This window comes from Poecilia reticulata, chromosome 10, assembly GCF_904066995.2.
Source record: "Poecilia reticulata chromosome 10, P_reticulata-male-v2, whole genome shotgun sequence".
Classification (NCBI taxonomy): domain Eukaryota; kingdom Metazoa; phylum Chordata; class Actinopteri; order Cyprinodontiformes; family Poeciliidae; genus Poecilia; species Poecilia reticulata.
The window spans coordinates 3,618,506-3,643,573 of record NC_088839.1 but is presented as its reverse complement, the minus strand read 5'-3'; the positions used below and the strand labels follow the sequence as shown (position 1 = coordinate 3,643,573).

The 25,068-nt window shown below is 39.7% G+C and overlaps 1 protein-coding gene across 2 annotated transcripts in view; it reads right to left on the bottom strand.

Annotated features, from left to right (window-relative positions):
• Positions 1–6,515: 6,515 nt before the first annotated feature.
• gfra3 (GDNF family receptor alpha 3) overlaps positions 6,516–25,068 on the bottom strand; it is a 93,539-nt gene continuing 74,986 nt past the window's right edge. The window contains exons 9-10 of one of the 2 annotated variants that reach the window (XR_014089277.1): positions 7,483–16,974; positions 6,516–7,344 (exon numbers count right to left, since the gene is read on the bottom strand). Coding sequence is in view for 1 of the 2 variants with exons in the window: in XM_008419980.3 (XP_008418202.2) it covers positions 16,753–16,974 (222 nt within the window). In the remaining variant the exon portion in view is untranslated. Of the gene's footprint in view, positions 16,975–25,068 lie in introns of both variants that reach the window. The other variant, XM_008419980.3, reaches the window with a different exon arrangement.

The window sequence follows — 25,068 nt, the reverse complement described above, 5'->3', positions numbered from 1 at the left end:
AGGGGGCAGTGACGATGACCACATGTCTGAAACGAATGAGACAGAGGCCCACCACTATTACAAACACAGCAAGGAAACATCCTTAAACATCAATTCTGTCTGATTATTTTTCAGCATGATGTCACAAGACAAAATGATAACTAAGTGTTTCAGGGTTTAAGCAGTGATGTTTCTGCTCATTACCTAGAATGCCCCCAACGTCACTGACTTCATGTTAATGGGTTATAGAAAATGTATGTATTTCTTAACGTAAACCTTTGCCAGGTATGAAATGTTTCTTAGTGAGCTGTGCATGTCTCACAGACACATCAGAAGCAGATATACTTGAGGAAATCCACATTTCTGAGACTGTATGTTTACAGGTAGAATCAACCTGAAAAGTAGTCAGGGATTATTCTGCTGTAGCTCAGCAGTGACTTACAGACTGAATTATCAGTTTATCATCTTTGCATTTGGTGGCAACACAGGTAGGAAGACAAACTGCTCATTCTGCTGCAGTTTGGTGACTGTGTCTGAACAGCTTAATGGGATATTATGAAAAAACTTTCATCATTTATGTCCTTTACACCTGAAGCCATGCCAAGCTTTCTGCTCAGGAATGGAGCATAATTTAATACCTTGAAAATCTGATTAATTTCCAATTCCCTAACATTTTTTCCTGTATGGCTGAATACTGTATGACAAACAAACTTACATGAGGACACTAATGCCTGTATCAGGTTGTTTGTTTAGGTTGCAATGTGTCCTGTACTTAAAACTACTGCCTGAAGGAAAATAAATCTGCCTGTAATTTTGCTTTGAATTTAGCTTTTATGTATTTTTTGTCTTGTGGTTATGAAAAAATGAAGACGAAAATAATTACATTCTTCATTCATTAGAATCAATTCAATTTTCAGTTCAGTTTATTGACATTGTACCAATTCAAAATGTCATCTCAAGGCACTTCACAAAACGTTAATTCAGTCCAATCATAAGACACCTTCAAATGGGTAGAGGGGGCTAGGGTTAAAAAGAAAGCACTGATCCAGGAGAACTGTCTGTGTTAGAGAAAAGTAGAACATTAGCAGCATTAGTGTTACTAAACAGTTCAGCTCTGAGTCAGTTTTCAAATCTACAAAACCAATAAGGAGAAACATTTGCATAGATTTTCACCCCTACTTTTGAAATGGCAATGGAGAACTGATGAAGACTGTGGAGACGAGAGCAGAGGAGAAAATGTGGTCTACAAAAAAACCTGCTGTTTGCATCTGCATGTGCATTTTGAAGTGTCACATTAGAAAAGGGTGATGGAAACTGTAAAATTCAGAATTACTTCCAGAATTTTGACGCTCGCTTGTAGTTGTTTTTTTTCTTTTTTGAAAATCAGTTAGAGCACTAAGGGGAGATGGAAACACATCATAACAAACATTCCCATGCACTGGTTGGTCCGTGCCTTACCAAAGGCACGACATTTCTAAGTTCAGATCTCAGATTCAGAGGGAAGGACTGAGCTGTGTGGACTGAGTCATGTGCAACGTATCTGTAATAAATCTGACAAAATCAAACTTAGTGTCGTCTGGTTGATTCGCTCCAAACCAGCAGATGGAAACATGCCTAATTTGTTTTTTATTTTTCATTTTTGCCACATTTTGAAAGTTTGATGAAACTTCAAATGGAAACATATCTAATGATTTAGACTGAGAAGGTGAATTTGCTCTCCTTTCTTCATAGCTTAGCCTGCTAGCTTCAGAACAAGGTCAGGTTGATCGTCAGGTTGAGTCATGAGCCCTCCAGTTTAGATTGTTTTTATGATGTCTAATAATTATTCAGAATGCACAGCATAATGCTGACACTTTTACTCTTTTTTGTTTCATAAATTCTAGGCACCACATAGAAAGTATCATGCCATGACTCAATTTTCAGCTAATGCTTTCTGCTGTGTTCAGAGGTTATAAAAGGAAAATGAGGATGAGCTTAAAACAAAGCTTTGGGTAACCTGGTGGTTAGCTACTAAACTGGAAATAATTAAGTAAAATGGTGAGTGAATGAGATATACTCATTTCTGATGAACTTCCAGAAAATAAAGTTAATCAGAAATGTGTTGGGCTGTCAGGAATGTGAAGCTGCTAGCCCTGTGAGGTTATCTGGTGCTGCGTTGTCAGCAGGACTTTTCCACCACAGACTACAAATCACCGGGAGCTTAGTGTGTTTGGATGGTTACTAGCTTCCAGTAAATGCAGTTCTTCCAGAAAATAAAGTTCATTTATGCTTGTTTGAGAGCTGCAAACCACACCAACACTAAGAGTATTTCACACTAGAGGACAATAGTCCACTGCTTCATTTAAAGCCCATATTTATACTGGTCGGTTTATTTAAATACGATTCTCTCCCTATATCATAATAACTTCTTCTTCATCTGTTGTTTGACTAACTGAACATTTTATTCCCAGTTTACCCAGACCTGTAGTAATGCTGATACAGGTCCTGCTTTTCAGACTACAGCTAGTTTAAAGCGATGAATGTGTCTGTGTGAAGGACCTCGGAGGTGCAGTAAACATAGCATCTCTTTCTGCCAGTGTTTGCTTGTGCATGTGTGTGCGCTGCTTTGTGCCAACATCAAATGAATTTTCAGATATCAATGTGTTTTCATCAGTCCCACACTGACAAGCTCTAATAAAAACACCCTTGGACTCATTCTCATCACAGTTTGACAGGAGTAATTCCCATGGCAAGCAGGATGACGAGATGGAAGTGAATGGATTTCACGCCGATCCAATTTTAAACTCTATTTTTCCCCCCCCTTTTTGCTTGTTTTATTTACTACATAAGGCCTGGGATACCATACAAGTTCTCTGCTAGTTAATAGTAGGCACAGAAGATATTTTACAGCTCCAAATGTAACGAGCTAAGCAGTATTTTCTTTCGTTCTCCGAGGCAGACTTTTTAGTGAGCTAACTGCAGGCGTGAAGGTGTTGTCACGGAGGCTTGAATCTTGCTGTATCAGGTCGTTTGTTTAGGTTGCAATCTGTCCTGTACTTAAAACTACTGCCTGAAGGAAAATCAATCTGCCTGTAAAGTCGATTCAAATTACCACTTTCCCTGCATGTCGTACGTATGCATCATTATGTATGTGCATGCTTATTACCGCCGCCATATGTCGGTGCACACGCCCTCCCTGATGAATGCAACTGTCTTCCTATTGTTGCTGGTGACTTGATCAGTGCAGCAGAGTTTTCCAGAGAACTGTTTTCTTTTCATTAACCATCTGCTCTGCGTGGAATCTCAGCCGTGCCGAGCAACAGTTAGAGGAGCTGCCAATCTGGGAGTGTGTTGCTTAAATCCCTCCTTTACTCCATCAGTCCCCATAGAAAGAAAGAAAAAAACTTGTAATGTTGTATGACTCACCAGGAATCTGGAGCTGATGGGTCTGAGCGGCTTTTCCTACAGCAGTCCTGCTTTCCAGAGTCAAAACAATCACAAAAATATCATATCGCACTGCTGTACTGTTTAATGTGGCATTTCCACCATGACAGAAAAGATACAAACCAAACAGGAAGTCAGAAGTTTTGAAGTCATAATTATCCATCCATCCATTTTCTTACACCCTTGTCCCTCAGTGGGGTCAGGAGGTGCTGGTGCCCATCTCCAGCTAACGTTCCAGGCGAGAGGCGGGGTCACCCTGGACGGGTCGCCAGTCTGTCGCAGTGCAACACAGAGACACACAGGACAAACAACCATGCACACACACACTCACACATAGGGACAATTTGGAGAGGCCAATTAATCTGACAGTCATGTTTTTGGACTGTGGGAGGAAACCGGAGTACCTGGAGAAAACCCACAGGGAGAACATGCAAACTCCATGCAAAAAGACTGGGGCTGTGAATTGAACCCAGAACCTTCTTGCTGCAAGGCAACAGCTCTACCAACTGCGCCACTGTGCAGCCCAGTCATAATTATAAGAATGGTATAGTTTGAAAGTCATCATTTCGAGTTTTAAACTCCTAATATCGGAATAAATGTAATAACTTCAGGTTTGAAGTCATAATTATGAGAATAAAATTCACAATTTGTAGTCATGTTTATAAGAATAAATCATAATTATCAGTTTTAATGTCATCACTGTGACTCTTAGAGACAATTACTAGAATAAAGGTAATAATTTCAGGTTTAAAGTTATAATTATGTGAATAAAACTCATTTATGAAAATAAGTCATAATTTTGAGCTTTCACAGTCATAATTATAAGCTTTAAATTGTAATTTCAAGAGTAGGCAATAAGTTAGGTTTAAAGTCATGATTTCAAGAATAAATCATAATTGTGAGAATAATTGTTTTGATTTCAAGTTTAAATGCATTACTATGAGTTTTAACATCATAATTATTAGAATAAAAGTAAGAATTTTCATTTTAGAGTCAGAATTATGAGAATAAAAGTCTTAATGTTGAGTCTTAACGTCATCACAACTTTCAAAGTCATAATTACATGAATAATTATGAATAATACACTATGAGAAATACATTTGTATTGGACTTTTATTGTCTTTCTTTCATGGCAAAAATGAGTTTTCATAGTTTAATATTTTTATGCGACACATACTAATTTTTTAAGTCAATTTGATGTCTTAATTTCTAAAGAAAAACAATCAATATATCAGTGAAAATAATTTCCTTCTTTTTTATATTATTTCCATCAAACTGTCACAGCTAGTTTTAAGCTTTTTCATAAATGAGCATAAATAAATCACTTCTGGATATAATTTCTATTAAATATCAAAGGCACAATCAGGAACAAAAAGGAAACAATAAAAATAAATAAATAAAACTCCAAATGTTATCAGTTAAAATCACCTGATTCTTTAAAATATATTTGGTTCCACAATCTTAGACCAAAATAACAGTTTATAAGTGTGACAGTCAGTTCATATTCTTCTATTGTCCCCAGTCTGTGCAGCCTGCATTTGTCCCTTCCCGCCTGTTTTCAGTGGGATTTACGGCTGGTCATCAGGCAATTTAAAATGCTCTTTTTCATCTCAGAAGCTGTTTTGCTGCTGCATCCGCACTTTAGGTTGTTAACCTGCTGACAAACCCAAGATCTTGGTCTCAAATGGGTCAGTCAGTCATTTTACTTAGAAAATGTCTTGATGACCCTTTGAATTCACATTTCCTTTCACTTTTGTTGCCTTTAGTGCCAGTCAGGTTGTATATCTACAAAATGGGGGAAAAAAACTACAATTCTTAAAAGTTCTTTCACAGAGACATAACCATGTCCTGTGTTGGGTCTCTTTACAGAGGATCAACCCAACATCACCTGAATTTATCTACAGTTAGTAAAACAGATACATTATTCATGTATTTTCCTGTCAAACAGATTCTAAATTAGGAAAATGTAAAATTTTAATATAGCAAATACAATACATGTTAATTAAGATATTTAGTGTGACAATGATCATTAATAGCATTAATAGACATAACCAGGTCAATATGAATTTGTAATATCTTGCTACGATGCAGAGAAGCAGCCAACCTGGACAGGTTACCAGGTCCTGGTGATTTCCTGAGCAGATATTTAGATTTTTTTTTCTTTTAATTAAAGTTACAGTAATACACCTCTTACCTGTAGACAGATATAATAGTTGTGAGTTTGTAGCCCAGTTTGGAAGTTGTAGTTTGGAAGCCCAGTTTTAGCCCATTTAAGATTTTTAAGAAACTGATAATGTGGAAAACCCATGAATATAAGGGTCAGCAAATAAGAAACATGAACATTATTTGAGTCAAACACACTATAGAAAGTTGAAACTGAAAACTTCAATACAATTCATTAGGTTTTTATATGATTGCTCAAATCTGAGATGGAAGCAAAACAATACACAGTTTCAGCATTCACCTAAGGAGGGAGAGTTCTGAGGAGGATGTGAATTGAAGCTGTGACAGCGATGGAAGACGGAATAAAACTAAAAACTATGGAGGAACACCATTAAGAACGGCCTACTGGGGTGCGACTATATATGAGGCGTTTTGGGGAAATTGCAGTCGGCTAATTTAGAAAAAGAGGAACTATGGATTCATCATGTTGGAACAACTTTTTATGAACCGCGATGCTGTGAGAGCTCTTCTGGAGCCAGCTGGACAATGTCTGAAATAAACAAAAACAAACCATACTCCTCTTACTACATCGTCATCTTCTTCGACTTTTCCACCAGTAGTAACATCCCGTTGTTGATTACACGATTCCTACGATGCAAAAATGCTACAGCTATTGTTTTTTGTATCTTTGCAAAATGCATCTATTTCAATACAGATGACAAACCAACTCATCCAACCCCAAAAACTTTTTTCAAAAAAAACATGAGTTTTGAAATTGATGTTTCCAAATTTACTTTCATAATTTAAATTTGCGCAATTTTATGTTTAATGGAAATGCAGCTAGTTTCTCATATTCTACTGCATATAGAAAAATAAAAAAAAATTAAAACAACACAAAAACCTTCTGGATGTAAAAGAAAAGATAAGAAGAACAACAGCAGAACCCGGGGTAAAGAAAGGTCAGCTTGTACATTTATTTTATTATTCACAGGTGAATACAGCAGAGGCATGGAGTGCTTCATATTCCCTCTGGGCACATTCAGCGGGGCAAAATGACACCGGATGACAGGAAATTGAAATATTCCATGCGAGGCCCACTGAGATACCAAGTTTTTAAAACAACACAGCTTGGAAACCACCTTTTGATCTGTAGCAACCAGGGCCAGTGCTTCCATCTTTTTTTTCAGTCTTCTCCCTATGTGTGTGCCAGAGGGCCTGTTGAGGTTTGTGTGCTTATGAAACAGTCATCAACAGTTCAAACAGGCAAAAAAAGCACAGGCCCAACAGAGCGTAAGAAAATAACACACTAACATGGAACAGAGCAGGAGAGGCTGTCCTGTGGGCTCCGACTCCCTCATGTACTGAACACTGACATGCTGTAGACAGGAAGCCGGGGGCAGTGGGCTGAAGGTGGCAGCGGTCAATGTTCTTCAAAAGCATTTACATGGAACAGTTTCTGGCTTTACTGTAGAATTAGGAAAGGTTAACAGGTGACAGACTCAAACAGGGGTTGGGGTGCGGGGCCTGGGGGGGATTTGTCCATCTCTACAGAGTTCCCCTCCAGTGACAGCTCAGTTCTCATGACTGTCTCTGTTTGGGGGAGACGACTTTTCAGGCTGCAGCCACTCGCTCATGAAAGTCAGCCTCATTTCCGAGTCTGTGACTGTGTGTGCTCTCTCGCTTGGTGTAGGGGTGTGTGTGCATGCGTGTGTGTGTGTCATCGCCTCAATCTTCGCAACGATGATGTCCCATTCAGCCAGGCACCTGCCGGGATAAGAGCTGGGGGAGGAGGAGGAATGGGTTTCACTCAGTGAGTCAAATCGGGGAGGGAAAAACATGAAAACGGCTGGCGTGCCCCACCAGGTGCTGCTGGATTGAAAAGAATAAGACTTCCGAAGATCATTCAGCTCCATTTACCTTTTGGGATCCCCCGGGGTGCAGCAGCCTAGGTGAGACACGGGTATCCATGGCAACGAATTGCAGACAGTAAAAGGATTGTGCATCTGTTACTGCTGAAAAAAACAACATTCAGCTAAAGAGACAAAAAAACACCAAGCAGATATCTCAAATAGCTATCCATGTGGGTCGAAGGAGAGTCTTTCTGATAGTTCAGGAGAAGTATGAGGGCCGCCTCCAGCTCCACGTCTTATCCTGCACTGTCTCTTTAAGTGTTCAGAGCTGATCCCACTCAGAGTTAGCATGAGATGACTGGATACTCCATTAGCAGCATCAATATCCTCATAAGGATGTGAGAATATATGGATATACTACCAGAAATGCTAATGAATGAAGGGTAAAGTAACAACATACAGCACACAATTCTTTTTTTTTTTTTTTTTACACAAAATGTTGTCCGAATTAATAACAGACGGTCCTTGATAGATCTGTTAACTGCTGTTACTGAACCAAACCCGTGCATGTTGAAGCATTTCTTACATTAAGAACCGTGCCGGAACAGAACGGTAACATACTGATCAAAGATTTAACACACAAAAAAACCCACTTCATTCATAACAAATACAGGTCACGATACATTCTGAGGATTTACTGCTACAGTCTCGCAACAGTATGAGCATAAGTAATTCATGATAACAAGCTTTAAGGTTGGTTTTTACATCCCCCTGAGATTTTATCTCATTTCTTTAAGGCACTTATTGTGACTTGTCTCCACAGTGGTTGTTACTTGGAGAAAAGGTGCTACATTCAGTGCTAGCTGACTGCGGCTAACTGACACAACAGAAAAAAAAAATCATAAAAACAACACATTTGAATTTGATTTGTGTCAATGTAAATTCAATCAAAGTTCGGAAAAAAAGAGAAAAACGTGAGAGGAAACAAAGTTGCTGCGTAAACAGTGTTCAACCACTTCAAAATAAGAGCATAAGTATAAACGTCCAACTATTTCAAGATTTCTTAACAGATGTTGAACTTTATTCTACTGAAAGTTTACAAAGCAGTCTGGTAAATCAGCGTTTTAGGATTTATAAGGAAACATTTAGGGGTAACGAGATGCGCTAAACCTTTTCAAGGCTAAAAACGCTGAACGTACAAAATGTTGTCCGAATTGATAACAGATGGTGCTTGAAAGATCTATCTGTCAAGCACTTCTAATTTCTAACAAGAAATCAGCAATCTAACAAGATTAGTGGAAGTGTACACAGTACTGGGTATTATTACTGGTAAATTTTATTATTTTTTAAATGTATTTTAAATCTACTTCAACTCAATTTACAAAGATCGGCCAAAGACTTGATCCACATAGATAGGTCAGAAGAAAGCAGAAACATAAGATGAGTCTAGTTAAATATAATGCTTTGTGTAATGTCCAAAATACTAGTTTTTAGGGTTTTTTTTAAATAAATTTACAAAAATATTTTTGTAATAATAAATGAATAAAATTAATTCATTTTAATTCCTGTTCTCTGCAGGAGATGATCTGAGTTAGGACAAAACTTTACCGTGGCAACTAAAGCAAAAAAAATAAAGAAATAAAATCTCTTATCTAACTGCAATGCTGAGGGTGTTTTATTGTAATTAACAGTATATTAGTGTCATAAGTTTAGTTGTCTAGCACCTCTGCACATGAGCAGTCACATAAGTGCCTTAAAAAAATCTTGTGACTCCTCCAGAGGGAACTCCTGTCTCAAATCTGGAGGGTTAAAGCTGCAGGATCCAGTTCAGCAGACAGGACTGTGTGTCTGTGCTTCTGTCGTTATTCGTATGAATGATTCAGAAATCACAGCAAGTGTGTGTTTTGGTGGATCTGAAATCGAAAAGGAAGGACGCAGCCTTTGTGTGTGTGTGTACTTGTATGGATGACAGTGTATGTGTCTTCTAGCACTGATGTGTTGGGACCTACAGAGTGTGAAATGGACCAGGGAGGTTCAGACTTCAGCCGCAACTCATTGCAACACACACACGCACACGCACACACACACACACACGCACACAAACACACGCACACACACACACAATCTCTTTCTGCCTTGATTTTCTACTCTTTCTCTGTTTTCCCCTCTCTCATCTCCACCCTTTCACTCATCCTCTCCCTCTTCAGTTGCTTACTTCCCCTTTTTCTGCTGTCCTTCCACATCTTCCACTTCCACTGTATCTCTCTGTCGCTGCTTTATTCCACCGCTTTATCTGTCTGGATAAAGCTCTCCCTGCTGTGGAGTTTGTTTTTCCCCCTGCTCTGCCTTTATCTTCCGTTTGGATGCTGTGTCTGAGCAGCAGCATGGAGGGAGAGAGGGAGACAGCATCCCCAAGTCAGGCCAGTGATGGATTAGAATACTAAAATACTGGAGAGAGAAAACAGAGACTCTAGACGTTCATATCTGACAGTATGTGTGATGTGTGTGTGTGCGCATGTGTGTGTGCTTTTCTGCATGGAAATCCGGTGCGCGCTAGTAGAACAATAAAACAGAGCATTTGTTTCGGCGCACACACACATTCTCCTCCTCTCTGTTCCCCTCTCACCCTGGAGGCTTTCTCTCTGTCTCTCTCTCTCTCTCTCCAAGTTGATTTAACGCTTGACTTCTCTGCTTGTTTATTTCACTACATGTTAATGTAAATCACCAGTGTTCACTCCCTCCGCTCCCGTCTACTCTCCCCCATGTCCATCCCTCTTGTCTTCCTACCCCCCGGGTCTAGACCTGACGACAAAGAGCTGAGACAACAATTAAAATGAACAACAGGACCCGGTAAAAAGCCATCGCCCCGGTCCCCGTTGGGCATGTCAATCAGACGTGTGCTCCCCCCCGCTGATCTCAATTAACCCCCACTACTGGGTGGTAGGAGGTGAGGGAGGGGCTGACCCGGCTGTCTTAATCTATGTAAAGGCAGGATGGAGGGCAGAGGGAACAGCAGAGATGTGGACGGCCTGATGTTGGACATCAGGTCGTTCACATGGCTACAGACTCAACAGAGCAGCTCTGTCTCAGTTCAGTTCTGTCACATACCCGGAAACAAAGCATTTCCTACTCCCAAAATTTAAACCATGGCGTTTGACTTTAATTTTAGGTAATATATATTTGACAAAAATATATATTATGTTAAGACTCTATTTTACCTGGCATTCCCATTTATTTGGCATCTGAACTCGTTTTTGACCAGTTATTGCTCATAAAACGCAGCCTGATAATTTCCAGAAGTAATTCTTTCTGGTTTTCACAACTGGTGACCATAAGATGTATGTTACTGAAATGTGCTGTACAATAAACTTGATTGATTGATTGATTGATTGATTGATCAATCAATCAATTGGGAAGGCAAATTCCTTGCCTTCCCAAGGAATTTTGCTCGATTCTCATCACCCTTCAGTGCTTCTCCCATTGAGATTGATTTCTCAAGATGAATTTCTATCTGACCTTTCAGTGAACAGAAGGAGACATTATAAATGTTGACGTCAATTTTCTGCACTGTTTTAGAATTACAGTCTGTAGTTTCAGGAATGGCAGCAGAGAAAATGAACAAAGTCATTCAGTCCACGTTCCAAATGTCGAGCAATTAAAATTAGAGCAAGAGGAATGCACAGCAATGACTTAAAACAAGTAATATTTTCACGTTAGTATGACATTTGTTGTTATGTTTACAGTTATTTAACATTTTTGGGCCAGTTGTTTTCTATTTCTTTGTTCAATAAAATGCTTTTAGTTCATTTCCAGCAACAAAAAGGAATTTTCTTTTAAGACCTTCACCATGTTTAGCCAGTGTAATGGGTAAATGTGTCCAAGTGTGTTTCTGAGTCAAAAGTTGCAGGATTTTTGGGGTGTCTTTCTATGAAATAAATAAAAAGAGAAAGAAAAAAATATTTGGGTTGTACTTAACACTTACTTGTCTGTGTCCATCTGCAGCCAGGAGCTGTACAAACTTATTCCAAGGGCCACACACGGCCAGCTCACTTGGACTTAGTCTAGTATGAAGAATTGAGAGAAATCTGATATTCTACATTATATTTATCTTTCTGTTTAAGAATTAAATATACATTATCACATGCTGATATCTGATGCGGAGTTGCTAACTGTTAACACAATCGGTTTATTTTCCACATGTGCAGTTGAACACTGTAGACACTACCTAGACTAGAGGAAGTGTCAACAGGTTGGGGAGGGATTGACCCAATGACAGGGAGACACCCTCTAAGTAACTAAACACATAATATATTATCTGACTACAATGAACCTGTGTGTTTTGTTGCCTGTTTGTTAATTAGAATTTTTAACCTCCAGGTAAACAGCGTTCTCTGAGATGGCAGCACAGTCGACACTTTAACAAAGTAAAGGCAAATCCCTGGAGAACTCTGCATTCGGTGGAAAGATTGCTTTCAGTGATGGACAAAGTCTTTGTGTGAGGGCCATGTTGGGTCAGAAAGGCCCTTCAGGCAGGGTGTGTTGCTCAGCAGCTGAGCCCAACACAGGGCCTGATGAAGAAGAAAGGAAGGTTAAAGAACCTGACCCCCCTCTCTCATCCTTTCATTCCTTGGCAGTGTTTCCTTCCTGGCTTCACAAAGAAAACTTTTTCTTCCTCTTCGTCTTTGTTTGCCGTTCCTCCTCCATTATCCCTTCTCTTCCTCTTCTCACTTTAGTAACACTTACTGGGGGTTTATTCCTTTCTGCAGAACATAAAAAGGGAATAAAATGACAGAAACTTCTAAATTTGACTCTCCAATTATATTATTTTAAAGACTAATTCTGACATTTGGCTAGGAGTTAGTTATGCTTTTTTATTTTGATTTCAGAATTCCACCGTTGCATCTAACCCCAGGTGTTTATAACGGAGATTCACACTTATATCCTCGGGGACCAATTTAGTCCTGCTAACTCCCATTAAAACCACCTGTCATATTCAATAAACTACAATATAGATTAAAAGTACCTCTTGAAAATAATTACCTTAACCACATTATCACGTTGTCATTAACTGTAGCATGAAAATTATAATAATAAGTATAAATAAAGGCTGGGAAACATTCAACTGTGTGTAATCAATTTACATAATGTGATCCACTAAGTGATAAAGTTTCCAAAGTAAAATAATTTTTCAGTAATATTCTAATTCATTGATGGGTTTGTACTGTAATCATCCCAATGCTCTCTCTCTCTCTCTCTCTCTCTCTCTCTCTCTCTCTCTCTCTCTCTCTCTATATATATATATATATATATATATATATATATATATATATATATATATCAATAATCTGTGTTGTTATGAATTATTAACTGTAGTAACCTCATCCTGTCATCACACTTATTATGCCTTAAACATGTGTAAGGCATAATAAGTGCATGTTATGTTTGTTTTGAAAAAACTGAGTTTTTACGACAAAAAGAAAATAAACATCTATAATAAAAATACAATACTTTTGTCAGCTTAGATAATGAGAAAATTATGGATTGAAGGTGAGATAGGAAGTAAATGTAAATTGAGCTGTTGCATTAGTTCATTCTGCCTCCATTTTCTGTCACATTTCCTCCAGTTTTGTTAGTTTTTCCTCCTCTCCCACTGATCATGGATCATCCTCTGCTTTCTCTATTTATTCGTATTTGTTCTCTCGTAAAACTGTTTTCTGACCTCACTTGCTGTTTTTGACCTCTTGCACTCTTTGTCTTTTGTTTTCTCCTGTGTGCATCTCGTTCTCGCCTTTTTGTGTCTTTAATTTCTAAATGAGTAATAACTTGGTTCCATTAGTTTTCACACCTTTAAGCTATGAAGTACCTTTTGATTAAATTTGAATTAATTGGTGAATTAATTAATTTTTCCCATAATTTCCCTTTTCATTTCTTCCTAATAACTAGCTCCATTGTTGTCTCCTGTAAGTTGCTGGATTTTTTCTCGTTTCTTTCCACTCTTCCTCTCCTGTCATGCCTCTCCTATTCTCCTCTCCTCCTCCTTGCCCTCGCTGTCACTGCCACCAGTAAGATGGAAGTTAATTTCACACACTCCCCAGGACTAAGGAAAAAGAACAAGAGGAAAAAAAATTAGTGTCAGCAAAAGATTTATATGACACAGAAAATCAAGAGCCTGCGATTCTCTCTGCTGTTTGTGCTCCAGGGTCCTTTCTGTTCTCGCTATAGCACACTGTTTCTAAAACTGCCTGATGTACACCTCCCTCCACCACACACACACACACACACACACACACACACACACACACACACACACACACACACACACACACACACACACACACACACACGCACGCACGCACACACACACTCTCCTCCCACCCTGCCCCCTCCACAGGAGCCTGTCAGATGATAAAGAGATGTTGTCAGGGACTGATTATCAGCCTCCCAACTAAAAACAAGTAAAACATCAAACGCACAAAGACCACACAGGGACTTGGCCTTATTTTCTTTCTTAATTTCTCCTTCATATCTCTCTTTTCCGTTCCCTTTACTGTGTCTCAGTCTTTGTCAGAAGTGAGTTTTTTTTAATTCTGTATGTTTTTTTGTTTTTTTTTTGCCTGCTGGGGAGCAATTTGATTTGTTCTGCCATTTTATTTTAGAGCTCATATTATTTCTTGTGTATTGTTTTTATTATGACGGCTTAATTCATATCGGCGCCTGTAGCGGCCGGGGCCCCGGTCCTGCATCACCTGGGAGGACGACGGGGACAGGAATAGAGCAATAAAGCCAGAAAGAGCTGCATCGGCTGAATGTGTGAGGGGTGGGGTGGGGATGGGGGGGTGCAGTGTGTGTGCAAATGTGTGTGTATGCATCTTTTTTTTTTGCAGTGCTGACGTGGGTGGGAGTGATGAAGTGCTTGAGTCGAATAATAACAAAGGACATTTGCATGTTTGATGCCTGATGCTTGCGCCCAAACACACACAGATCCCCAACCTGCTGCCTTACGTTCACCACACACTGAGCATCTGTCACTCATGCTGGCTGGAGAGTCAAGAGAACGCAGAATATCACTGCAACAAAGTTCATGAGCAGTAACCCCCTCGTGACCATGTCCCTCTCAGTCCTGGTCAGGGTGACCCATTCACACCCAGTGGGACCAACAACAGGCTCTGACTGAAGCTGTGGGGTTTTCACATGCAACCACTTAAACCAGTTTGCACCAGTTCCTCACTTACTGACTCATCTGCATAAATTTAAACTAGTGGTGGGACTGGATTCAAATTTCAAATTCCAGGGTGTGTAGTTAATTAATTGCATTTTAATTGAAAACTATATGTTGACAAAACAGTTAACATTTCACATCAGAAACCCCTTTTTGCTGCTAAATTACAGAATAAATAAACATGTGAGCTCAACAACAAATATATTTATAGGTTTTAATTTGTTGTTTACATTCTCTAGCCATCAAATTGGAGCAAAGTGTTATTCTATCAATTTCAGGAACTCCTGATCATTCATGGAGCTTAGGGAGATGTTGACATTAGCGTTAGCATCTGCTGCGGCTACATGTTTAGCTTTGAGATGCTATTTTAGGATTGAATAGCTTTGTTGATAGGCTAACTCCTTTAGCAAAACTTGAACACAACAATAGTCTTTAAAAGCGTCCAATCAGATCGGTTTTTGAAGCAAAAATGGAAACCCCGTTGGGCCAGGCGAAGCGGCTTCGTCTGCGGTTAGCGGCTGTCGCTTGTGTGTCAGATTCCTGGTCGTAACATAAACACATGAATACAAACACTTGAAACTTCTGTATGTAAAAAGAAAACGGTGATTTATTGCATCAAAATTCGTATCTTGTCAATGTAAATAATTAATCAAAATTAATAAATTAAAATATCTTATGCAGTGGAATAAATGAATTCTACACTAAAGATATGACAATATTTGACTGAGTTTTCACGTGTTTTTTATTCCATACATTTTGGGATGGACAAAAACAACTTCTCAGACAGACAGTATCAGTAGGTCTTCCCAACCAATCCAGCTTTCATACAAAAAAAAAATATTTTTAACTAAAGATCTGAAACTGTTATGCGTTCTTTGGCCACCTTTACTCTGATACCTCTAAATACATCCAGTACAACTAACTACCTCTAGAAGTGATCCTAATAAGTCCTATTTTGACTGTTGTGGCATATCCATCAATGTTTTTTGTTTTTGTTTGAAGTATTGTATTTAACAAAAACGGCAAATTTCTAAATAACTTCCATAATTTTGCAAACTTTTAATATTGTGGTGTTTGAAAAAGACTTAATGAGCAAAGGCAGATGGAAACATGTTTGCCAAGTACATTCTGACCATCCCATCTACTGGTAGGTCTGTGCCTTACGAGAGGCACGAAACTCTGAAATATTTCTACATCCATGTCTATTTTGTGTTTCTTAATTTAAAAGTTTTCTCAAAAGTCACATGACAATTGGATGGACACATAACAAGTCCTTTTCCTGTGGGGTTTCATTTTCCTGTTTTTGGTCTCACAGAAGCACAGATAGTTTAACTCGCCCCACAGGCGTCCTGCTCAGCTGAGTGGAATACAGAGGCTCCCATTTTGGAATTAAAAGCCATAATTTTAAGGAGTTCAAAAGTGATTTCCCCGATGCAGACTTCCATGTTCTACTACATTTGGGGGAGCGGAGAGATAGCTCCGCACATGATTACACCCTGCCTGGTATTCTAGCATTTACACTGTAAAACAGAATGATAATTACTTAAATACCAGGGCCAATTTACAAAATGTGCTGATTTCAAATAAATAACTCGCCCCATGCAAACCTTTAAATTTTTCTACCCATTTTCAAGCACTTCCCTTATTCCCACATTATTCTGCAGTTCCATAGAAACACTGGGTTCATGTTTAATGATGTTCCATGTTTTCAAATTGCCAGTGCTGGTGGTAGACATTTTGTGAACACTTTGTTTTGGCTATTTGCTTACGCATCATCAGATTTCTGATGTATAATTTAAGCACTTCAAACAAATACATATTAAAGTATGCTGACTGGTTATAGGTAGCATGTGGAACCCCCTGCACCCCCAGTGACTCCAGTCAGAGCCAAATAAATAAAAAGTGCCATTTGTCATGTTTGGACTGAAGAATGAAAACAAAGACAGGAGTCAAGAACCAAGAAGATGCTTCTGACAAAGAAAAGCAAAGTTCATTTCTTCCTACTATTTCTTGAACCTTTTCAGCAATCAGACCAGTGTTATTTGCGGAACCATTTGATGTGAGTGTGTACATGTATGAGTGTGTATATGTGTGTGTGTGTATCTTCTATATATTGTTCTACCCCCAGCTGTGGGCAGTAGTTATGAGCAGAAGGAGCAACAGTACTGGTTTAGTGGGGCTGGCGCTGCGCGCTGCAGCGCCCCCTGCTTCAGATGAGCCCAGGTTGGAGACGGTGGCCCTCTCCGAGTACAGAGGGATCACATCAAACTGGCCACCTTCATCAGCCTCCTCCTCTTCCACCGTCTGTGTCAACTCCTCCTCTTCCTCACTCTCGACCACCTGTTGAGATGTAGCCAGAGTCAGTGAGATGCAGCAGCATTTAGCAGATTCAGTAGATTTACAGAATAGTTCTGGGATCATTTGTGTCCCACTGATTTTTACGCGTTTGTCTTTTAAAAGTTAAAGTACCAAAGCCCTTTGTTATGCTGCTAAACATTACAACATTCAAAACAAAACACAGATATTTTAAAATAAGTTTCTTCTGCGAGCCTAGAAGAAAATAGACCTGATATCCTATCAGGATACAGACTCAGCATCCTAACGTTAGCCCAGCATTTCAACAAAGTGCTCTGGGTACAAACATCGACAGCAGGAGATAGATGTCGAAAAACTCAGATACAGAGTGTCTCCTCCGCCTTCTCAAATGTAATCGGTAAGAGAATGAAGCAGAGAACAATTAGAGTCCTTATGTACACCATGCAGCTCTGATGAAATGTTGATTAGAAGGACAATCTAAATCCCTTTTCTTAACTGATTAGGGTCTGAAAATTGTAATTGGGAAATAATAGAAAGTCCATAGCTGTAATTTAACTTTCTCAGACAACAGCAAACGTATGTCTTGGCCCCCAACAGAAATTGAATAGAAGTTAATTGAATTAAACTGAATATCACTCAGTGATGTAGTTTTTTATTCATTTTAACAGCAGATCACTTCCACCAGAATTTAGTATAAAACCTCTGAGTAACACCAGTGTTACATGATAGGTAAGTCTATCCCTGTTTTCACTAAAACAAATGTTAAACTACAGATTATAATGCAAATACTTCACAGTCTCTGGTTTTAGCTTTTTTCACTCAGTGTCCGACTGATCGTTGCTACTCTGACTGGATGGGTCGGTATTGGTTCTGTGCTGAGTGTTGGTTCCAGCCATGAAGAAGTGAGCTGGAGAAAGAAAACGAGAGATGGGTAAAAACCCTGAATGTACTGCATTTACCCGTTTTCATCTGTTTGCAGGAAGGAGTTTCACAGCATGAACACATGAAGTTGTGGTTTAAAAAAACTCTAGATAATGTTAGTTAAGGATAAACAATTTAAATATAGCTGTGTTTTTTATTTTTTTTGCATTATCGATGTTTGCATTGTGTCAGGTCAGAGCAGACCTGGGAGCAGAGATGGTTACCAGTGTTTCAGACTGTAGAGCAACAAGTGGTGTTAGCACTGATGGTCCACTAGCATGACTTTATTCTGTTTCATGGGTATTTTTCCTTTCCTCTCGTCTCACTAACCTGCATAATATAGACCCACATTAGGAGTTTCAAACACAGCGTTAAGAATCAATTGTCTAACAGCCTATTGATTTCAAATTCAGAAAATAATTTAATAAAACAGTACTTTATTAGAAAGTTTCTATCTTCACTTCTGCTTTGCATGTGAATTGAATGTTTGAACACTGTTAATTTAGTCTTAAACTAATAAGTCCAAATTCTGCATAACAAACCTTGTTTTTTAAACACACATTTACACTAATCTGTGATATCTCTACATAAAAATAAAATAAAAAAAGCTTTCCATTTCCTATGTGCAGAGCCACGCTCCATCAGTGGTGAACTACATCTATGGTTCTGAAATACTGCACCTCATCAGGCAGGGAGTCATAAAATAACAGACTGAAATATATCTGGCTGTTATTTTCTGTCCCTCAACTTGACAATTTTGCTCTAAATTAGTAATTGTTCATAATTGCCTTTGGCACTTAATAGTTAATAGGATGACACTTTATTTGAAGGGGTGTGCATAAGACTGACATGACACTGTCATAAACATGACATAACATCTGTCATGAACATGAAGAAGTCTTTATGAATGTTAATGACTGTTGTCCTGAAGTGTCATTCAGTAAATAATGTCACTTTTACTGCAAAGTTGCTCTAAAATTTGCATTGAAAGTCCATTAAAAGTGCCAACTTTGCATGATTTTGTAAATAATGATAATTTAATGCAAAGTTGGCATTTTTAATGGACTTTCAATGCAACTCTTGCAAGATAGAAAGGTCGTGGTTGTTAGCATGCTAGACTGTCACAGTAGGAAGGATGCATGTTTGATTATTTGTAAGAGAAGATCCTTTGGCCGACTTCAGAAAGTTTTGTTTGCATTATGAATTAAATGTGCTCCTTTTGATCACTGCCTTGATGGAAATGAGTTGGTGCAGCATTGTTAGTGTTTGGGATTCCCAGCTGTTTATCCTCAATAATATGCAAAAACATCTGGAGCAGCTCAAGGCGCATGCTAGGTAGTTAATTATATACCTCTCTGTCATTCTCAGTGAAACACTGCCTTTGTTTCATTCATGGCTGACTTTATGCAGGTTCCATCTCTGACTTGTGTTGTTATCTTTAGGCCCGAGCAGCTAAGCGCTGCAAAGGCTTATTGAAATTGTGTTGTAAATTATTATTATGCTTCTGTAAGATGAATTGGCTTTTTGGAGGCTTTATCATATTTAAAAACTCACCAAGCTTGGTGGACTCGTCGATACTGTGAAAAATTTCCATATTTTAAGGTCAACACAAAAATCGCAAAAGAAACGGCTCAACGGCGCCACCTAGCAACTTTCAAAAGACCCTTTCCTATTGCCTTACTTCATCGTAGAGACTTGAAATTTAGTACACTTGTAGAGCTCCCCAAGACGCTCAGAATTTACAATTAATGTCATAGAGCAAGTATAACAGGAAGTCGGCCATTTTGGATTGAAGTTGTGCATTTGACCCCATTTTGGCCGTTTACAGCCTTTGTATTTGATCAAACTCCTCCTAGGGATTTCGATCGATTGGCTTCAAACTTGGTCAATTGGTTCCGATTAAAAATTATCACAGGTTTGCGTTTTTGTGCCTGCTAAAGGGGGGTTTCTTGGGGTCAAAGTTCACCTATTCTCCATGAAACTTGAAACTGGTATATCTCCTACATAAAAACTCACAGAGGCACCAAACTTTCAGTGATTGATCATCATAAGGTGCCCTTCAATACCCAATGGTCAAATGATGACATCACTTAGGCCACGCTCCCTGAGAACAGGAATTGTCATGTTTTACTGTGAATGGTTGTTTTCTGAGCACTTTGACCTAATCAACATGAAACTGTGTCCTGAGACAGAAGGCATGCTGGTGTCACAGGACGAAAAGTGGGATTTTTGACCCTGTATTCTGACGCAAACGCATCTAGTCAGCGACAGATATCGACAGCAATCACAGGGTTTTTGACCATTTTTGGCAGTGTTTAACTCTGACAAAGACCTCTTGCCGAAAGCCCTCAATCTCCATGCGCACGGCAGAACAAGGTGTCAATAGCTGTCGAAAATCCCATTTTTCGTCCTGTGTGTGTTGTGGATTCCAACCCCATTTGTTTTCGATGGAGTAGGTGGGCGTGGCGGCATGACGAAGTGACCCGTAACGCCGTCACCATACGTTTGCCCGTGAATTCCACAGTTTTGAGCCAAGCTGCACCAAACTCACTAGGATGGGTCCTTATCAAGCCCCCGAAAGGAATCCATAAAAATCTTTGGTGGGTGTGGCCTAATTTCTCAATAGCGCTCCCTAGAATATTTTAAATGATCAGCCCCAAGACATGCTTTAACCTAGAATTATTAAATTTGGTACACATGTGTATCTTGTCAGGATGTACAAAAAAGTGTCTGCGGTGGCTGGCGGGCGGCGGTGCTGGGACTTCTGCAGTGGCCAATAGGCTGGAGCGGCGCTGAGCTGTGAGGGCCATTCGAGGTTGCTTGCAGCTTTAATTTTAAATTATTTTTGCTCTTTAACATCTAGTCAGACAGTTACAGAAGACATAAACAGGTCAGGGAGTTTTAGCTACAGACACACGCCGTGGTTTAGTGTTTCCTTTTTATAACTAGGGCTATGAACGACAATATGGTGACGCATGCGATCAATCTGAATATTTTAAGGCATTAATATTACATGGCACTGATTAATCGAATGACCGATTCTAACCTAACAGCCTCCCTCCTACTGAGGGTTACCCAGTTCACAGCAGCGCGTTATGGACTCAACACATGGGAAGCGACAAACGATAGCAAAAGGTGAAAAGTTTCCATGACAACAGACAGCAACAAAAGTTTAATATTTTCAATTATCTTATGTTGCTTCACTAGCCCGCGTGTGAACATCTACATGCATGAGCTCAGATTATCTCATGCATGAATCACGGCGGTCGGACGGCTGGATGAGGACAAGTGGCTGTCGCCTCATCACACAAGATCCAGAGGAAACAACATTAACATTTAAAACAAAATGGCTTCCTTTAAACATACCTGAATATAAAAATCTGGACTACTGAGGATCTCGAGACATGTTTGGTTTGAGACAATAAAATATTTCTTTGAAAATGTGCAGACAGCAGGTGGTTTTTGATACAGGCTGTGGGCAGTTGCCCAGGGTCCCATGAGAAAAGGTTGGGGCACAAAAAAACTAAAATGTAATCTGTCATTTGGCTCCTGAACAAGTTTGCTACTACTCGTATAGCTGTGTAGTGCAGTAACTGAAACACTATAATGGTCTGTAGCACACAGAGTAAGTTTCCTTTAGTTGCTATTCAATATTGGGAGACTACATTACCTGCTTTCTGCTACAGGAGAAAAATCTGATAATTGTTTGCATTTTAATTTTGTTTTAGAGGACACAAGAGCCACAAATGCGTGAATATGTATATTTCAAGCTAACAAAGTTAGGTACAGTGATCCCTCGCTATTCAGAAACCTTTCGCGGTCTCGCTGCTTCGCGGATTTTTTTTGTGCAGTTTTTTTCACAGTGCATTGTGTTCTGCGCCCTGATTGGCTAAAATATATGTAATACAGATTGGCCATTCAGGAGATGGAAACTGAAACTTTGAATGCCTGCTGAAAAAAACTGGCCAGAGGCTCTGCCGTAGATCCAGCTGTGAATCTGGGACAGGTTGGAGGAGACGCTTGAATGACATGACTCCGGATCACATTAAGGTCCGATTGATTAACACGCACATCCGCTGACCTGAAAACAGGTTTTGTTCTTTGGTTTCAATGTAGAGTATTTAATTATGCTGTGTAATAGTTGTAAAAAAAAAAAAAAAAAAAAAGTAACTACTTCGTGGATTTCACTTATCGCGGGTTATTTTCGGAACGCAACCCCCGCGAAAAACGAGGCATCACTGTATACGGATTAATCGTGATTAATCACAGCACCAGAGTGTGATTAATCTGAACGGGAGCTTCTAAATAAATTTTGACTGACAGAATTAAAAATAACAATAAAATGTCAGAATTTCCTTCAACCCCTTCAGGAGAAGCCTGAGGCATTGCCATGCCAACCCAGAGACTCTCCCTCCGGCATGTCCTGACCCGTCCCCTGTACCTTCTCTGGGACGTTTCTGAAACATCTCCTGATGGAGGTGTCCATATATGTTAACCTCTGAATTGAAATTCTAAAATTCTAAATTCTTTGTCAGATCAGTAATCCTAATGGACATAAGACAGGAAAGGAGATGTAATGTTAGACAGTGAGGAGAATGTGTTTTTTTTAAACAGTACCTGTCACTATCTTTTTCTGAAGCCATCATAAACATTATATTTATTAGTTATTGAGTTTTCTGCTCTTTGTTTTCCCTTTTAGAAAGGCAATCTCTAGGGTTTCTGAATAGGAAACAAACTCTAAGAGAAAAGCAATTCTGCAATATTTAATGTTTCCTGTTAAAAGGGGGCAACACAAACACACTTATCTGCAAAAGAGACAATTAACAGAGCACTAGTGTTCCCCTACCTTCTCACATTTATCTGTATCCACGGCGAAAATCCAGCACTAACAGCACAAAAAGTTTCAGCTCTCCTAATTTGAAGCATAAACTTTAAATTCCTGAGAGAAAAAAAAATCAATTCATAGAAAGGACTGAAAACTTTTCAAAGAGACCAAATGAGCATCTGAGTGACAGACTGATGAGGAGATGAGGAGCAGGTATAGCCACTGGAGGCTTTAGGAATTTGAACACAAAAACAAAATGAAAGGCAACGGCGAACGAATGCAGGGACTGAAAAGAGGATAAAGGAATTGAGGGAGGAATGAAGGAAGGAAGAGGAAGAGGACTTCAGGGGGAGAAAGAAAAACAGACAGGTGACATATGGGTATGAATAAATTCATACTAATGGATGAGTCCTTCCAACAAACACCTCATCTAATCTGCTCACTGGGAGAGAGACACAGACAGACAGTGACGGAACGAGAGAGCGAGCGATTGGAGCTAAGTTGGAATTCCCTCTTGTCTGCCGGCCCAGATTATCTCTGGCAGTGCGGCACGCCGGGAGCCAGAGAGTCGGGAGCCACGGGAGATTGTGGTCCGGCCAAGGCAGCGGGAGCCAGGCCAGTGATTGGATTGGACCAGGTTGGACAATCTGAGCTGGACAAGGGCAGCCAGGAGCCAGGGCTCTCAGACTGTAGGTGTTCCTGCCGCACTTCAGCATGTGTCTGTGCCCACACCACAGTTTGCACATTAACAGGCTGGCAGACGGAGAGCAAACAGGGTTGGAGTGAAAACACCACAGGGCCAGAACTCAGCCGTCAGACAGAGACTGATGGAACCTGATTGGCTTTAGTCAAAGACAATTGCGCAATGATTGTTTTTCGGCTAACACAAAATAAACAGTGGGAAAGAAATTAATGGCATCCTGGGATCCTGTGTAAAGTTAATCACAAGTCTCCAGTTCCATCCAGCAGCAGACTGGGTGTTTAGCAGGTTGAACTGCTGCTGTAGTTTATAAGAGGAAACATTTCTATTTGTTTCATAAATAAAGCCACCACTATTCATAGCTTGTCTGTCCTGATATTGCCATGAGAGTAACTCAGACATGCTCTCTGAACATCACAAACATCACGTGCAACAAATGATAATGATTAATGATTTTTCCGATGGTTTGCTGAGAGCCAGGCTTTACAGAGGAGTTCAGTAGAGGAGTTGGTCCACTAGAACCTTCTGATGGGTTTCTGCTCTAACACACCTCAGGTCATGTGTAGAACTTCAGTGCATGCTGATCCAGATCATTTGATCCACAAGTGTTTACCAGTGGTGGAGTTATGATCACACAGCAACTCAACTCCATTTTCTCTCTCTTTTTTTTTTTCCCAAATTTATTTTCTCTTTCCTAGCAGCCACATTTTCATCCCCCCCCCCCCACATACACACAAAAAATAATCTGATTTGTGTTACTTTCATGGCTGCACAGTTGGTAGAGCTGTTGCCTTGCAGCAAGAAGGTTCTGGGTTCGATTCCCGGCCCCGGTCTTTCTGCATGGAGTTTGCATGTTCTCCCTGTGCATGCGTGGGTTTTCTCCGGGTACTCCGGTTTCCTCCCACAGTCCAAAAACATAACTGTCAGGTTAATTGGTCTGTCTAAATTGTCCCTAGGTGTGAGTGTGTGTGTGCATGGTTGTGTATCCTGTGTGTCTCTGTGTTGCCCTGCAACAGACTGGCGACCTGTCTAGGGTGAACCCCGCCTCTCGCCCAGAACGTCAGCTGGAGATAGGCACCAGCAACCCTCCCGACCCCACTGAGGGACAAGGGTGTAAGAAAATGGATGGATGGATGGATGGTGTTACTTTCATATACGAAACTAATTTGAATATGCATCCAATTGTAGATTGAATGGTAATGTCGCATTTTAAACAATTTTTATGTCATTGATGTGAGACATGCATCATAATTTTGCACCAGAAGAGGCTGGACACTGTAAATCTACAGTCATGGCCAAAAGTTTTGAGAATGATTCAAATGTTAATATTTAGAAAGTCTACTGCTCCAGTTTTTATAATGGCAATCGCATATACTCCAGAATGTTATAAAGAGTGATCAGCTTAACAGCAATTAATAGCAAAGTCAATATTTGCCTAGAAAATGAACTTTATACCCCAAAACACATTTCAACTTCATTGCAGCCTTAAAAGGACCAGCTAACAACGTTTCAGTGATTGCTCCATTAACACAGGTGTGGGTGTTGATGAGGACAGGACTGGAGATCAATCTGTCATGATTAAGTAAGAATGACACCACTGGACACTTTAAAAAGAGGCTGCTGCTTGGCATCATTGTTTCTCTTCTGTGAACCATGGTTATCTCTAAAGAAA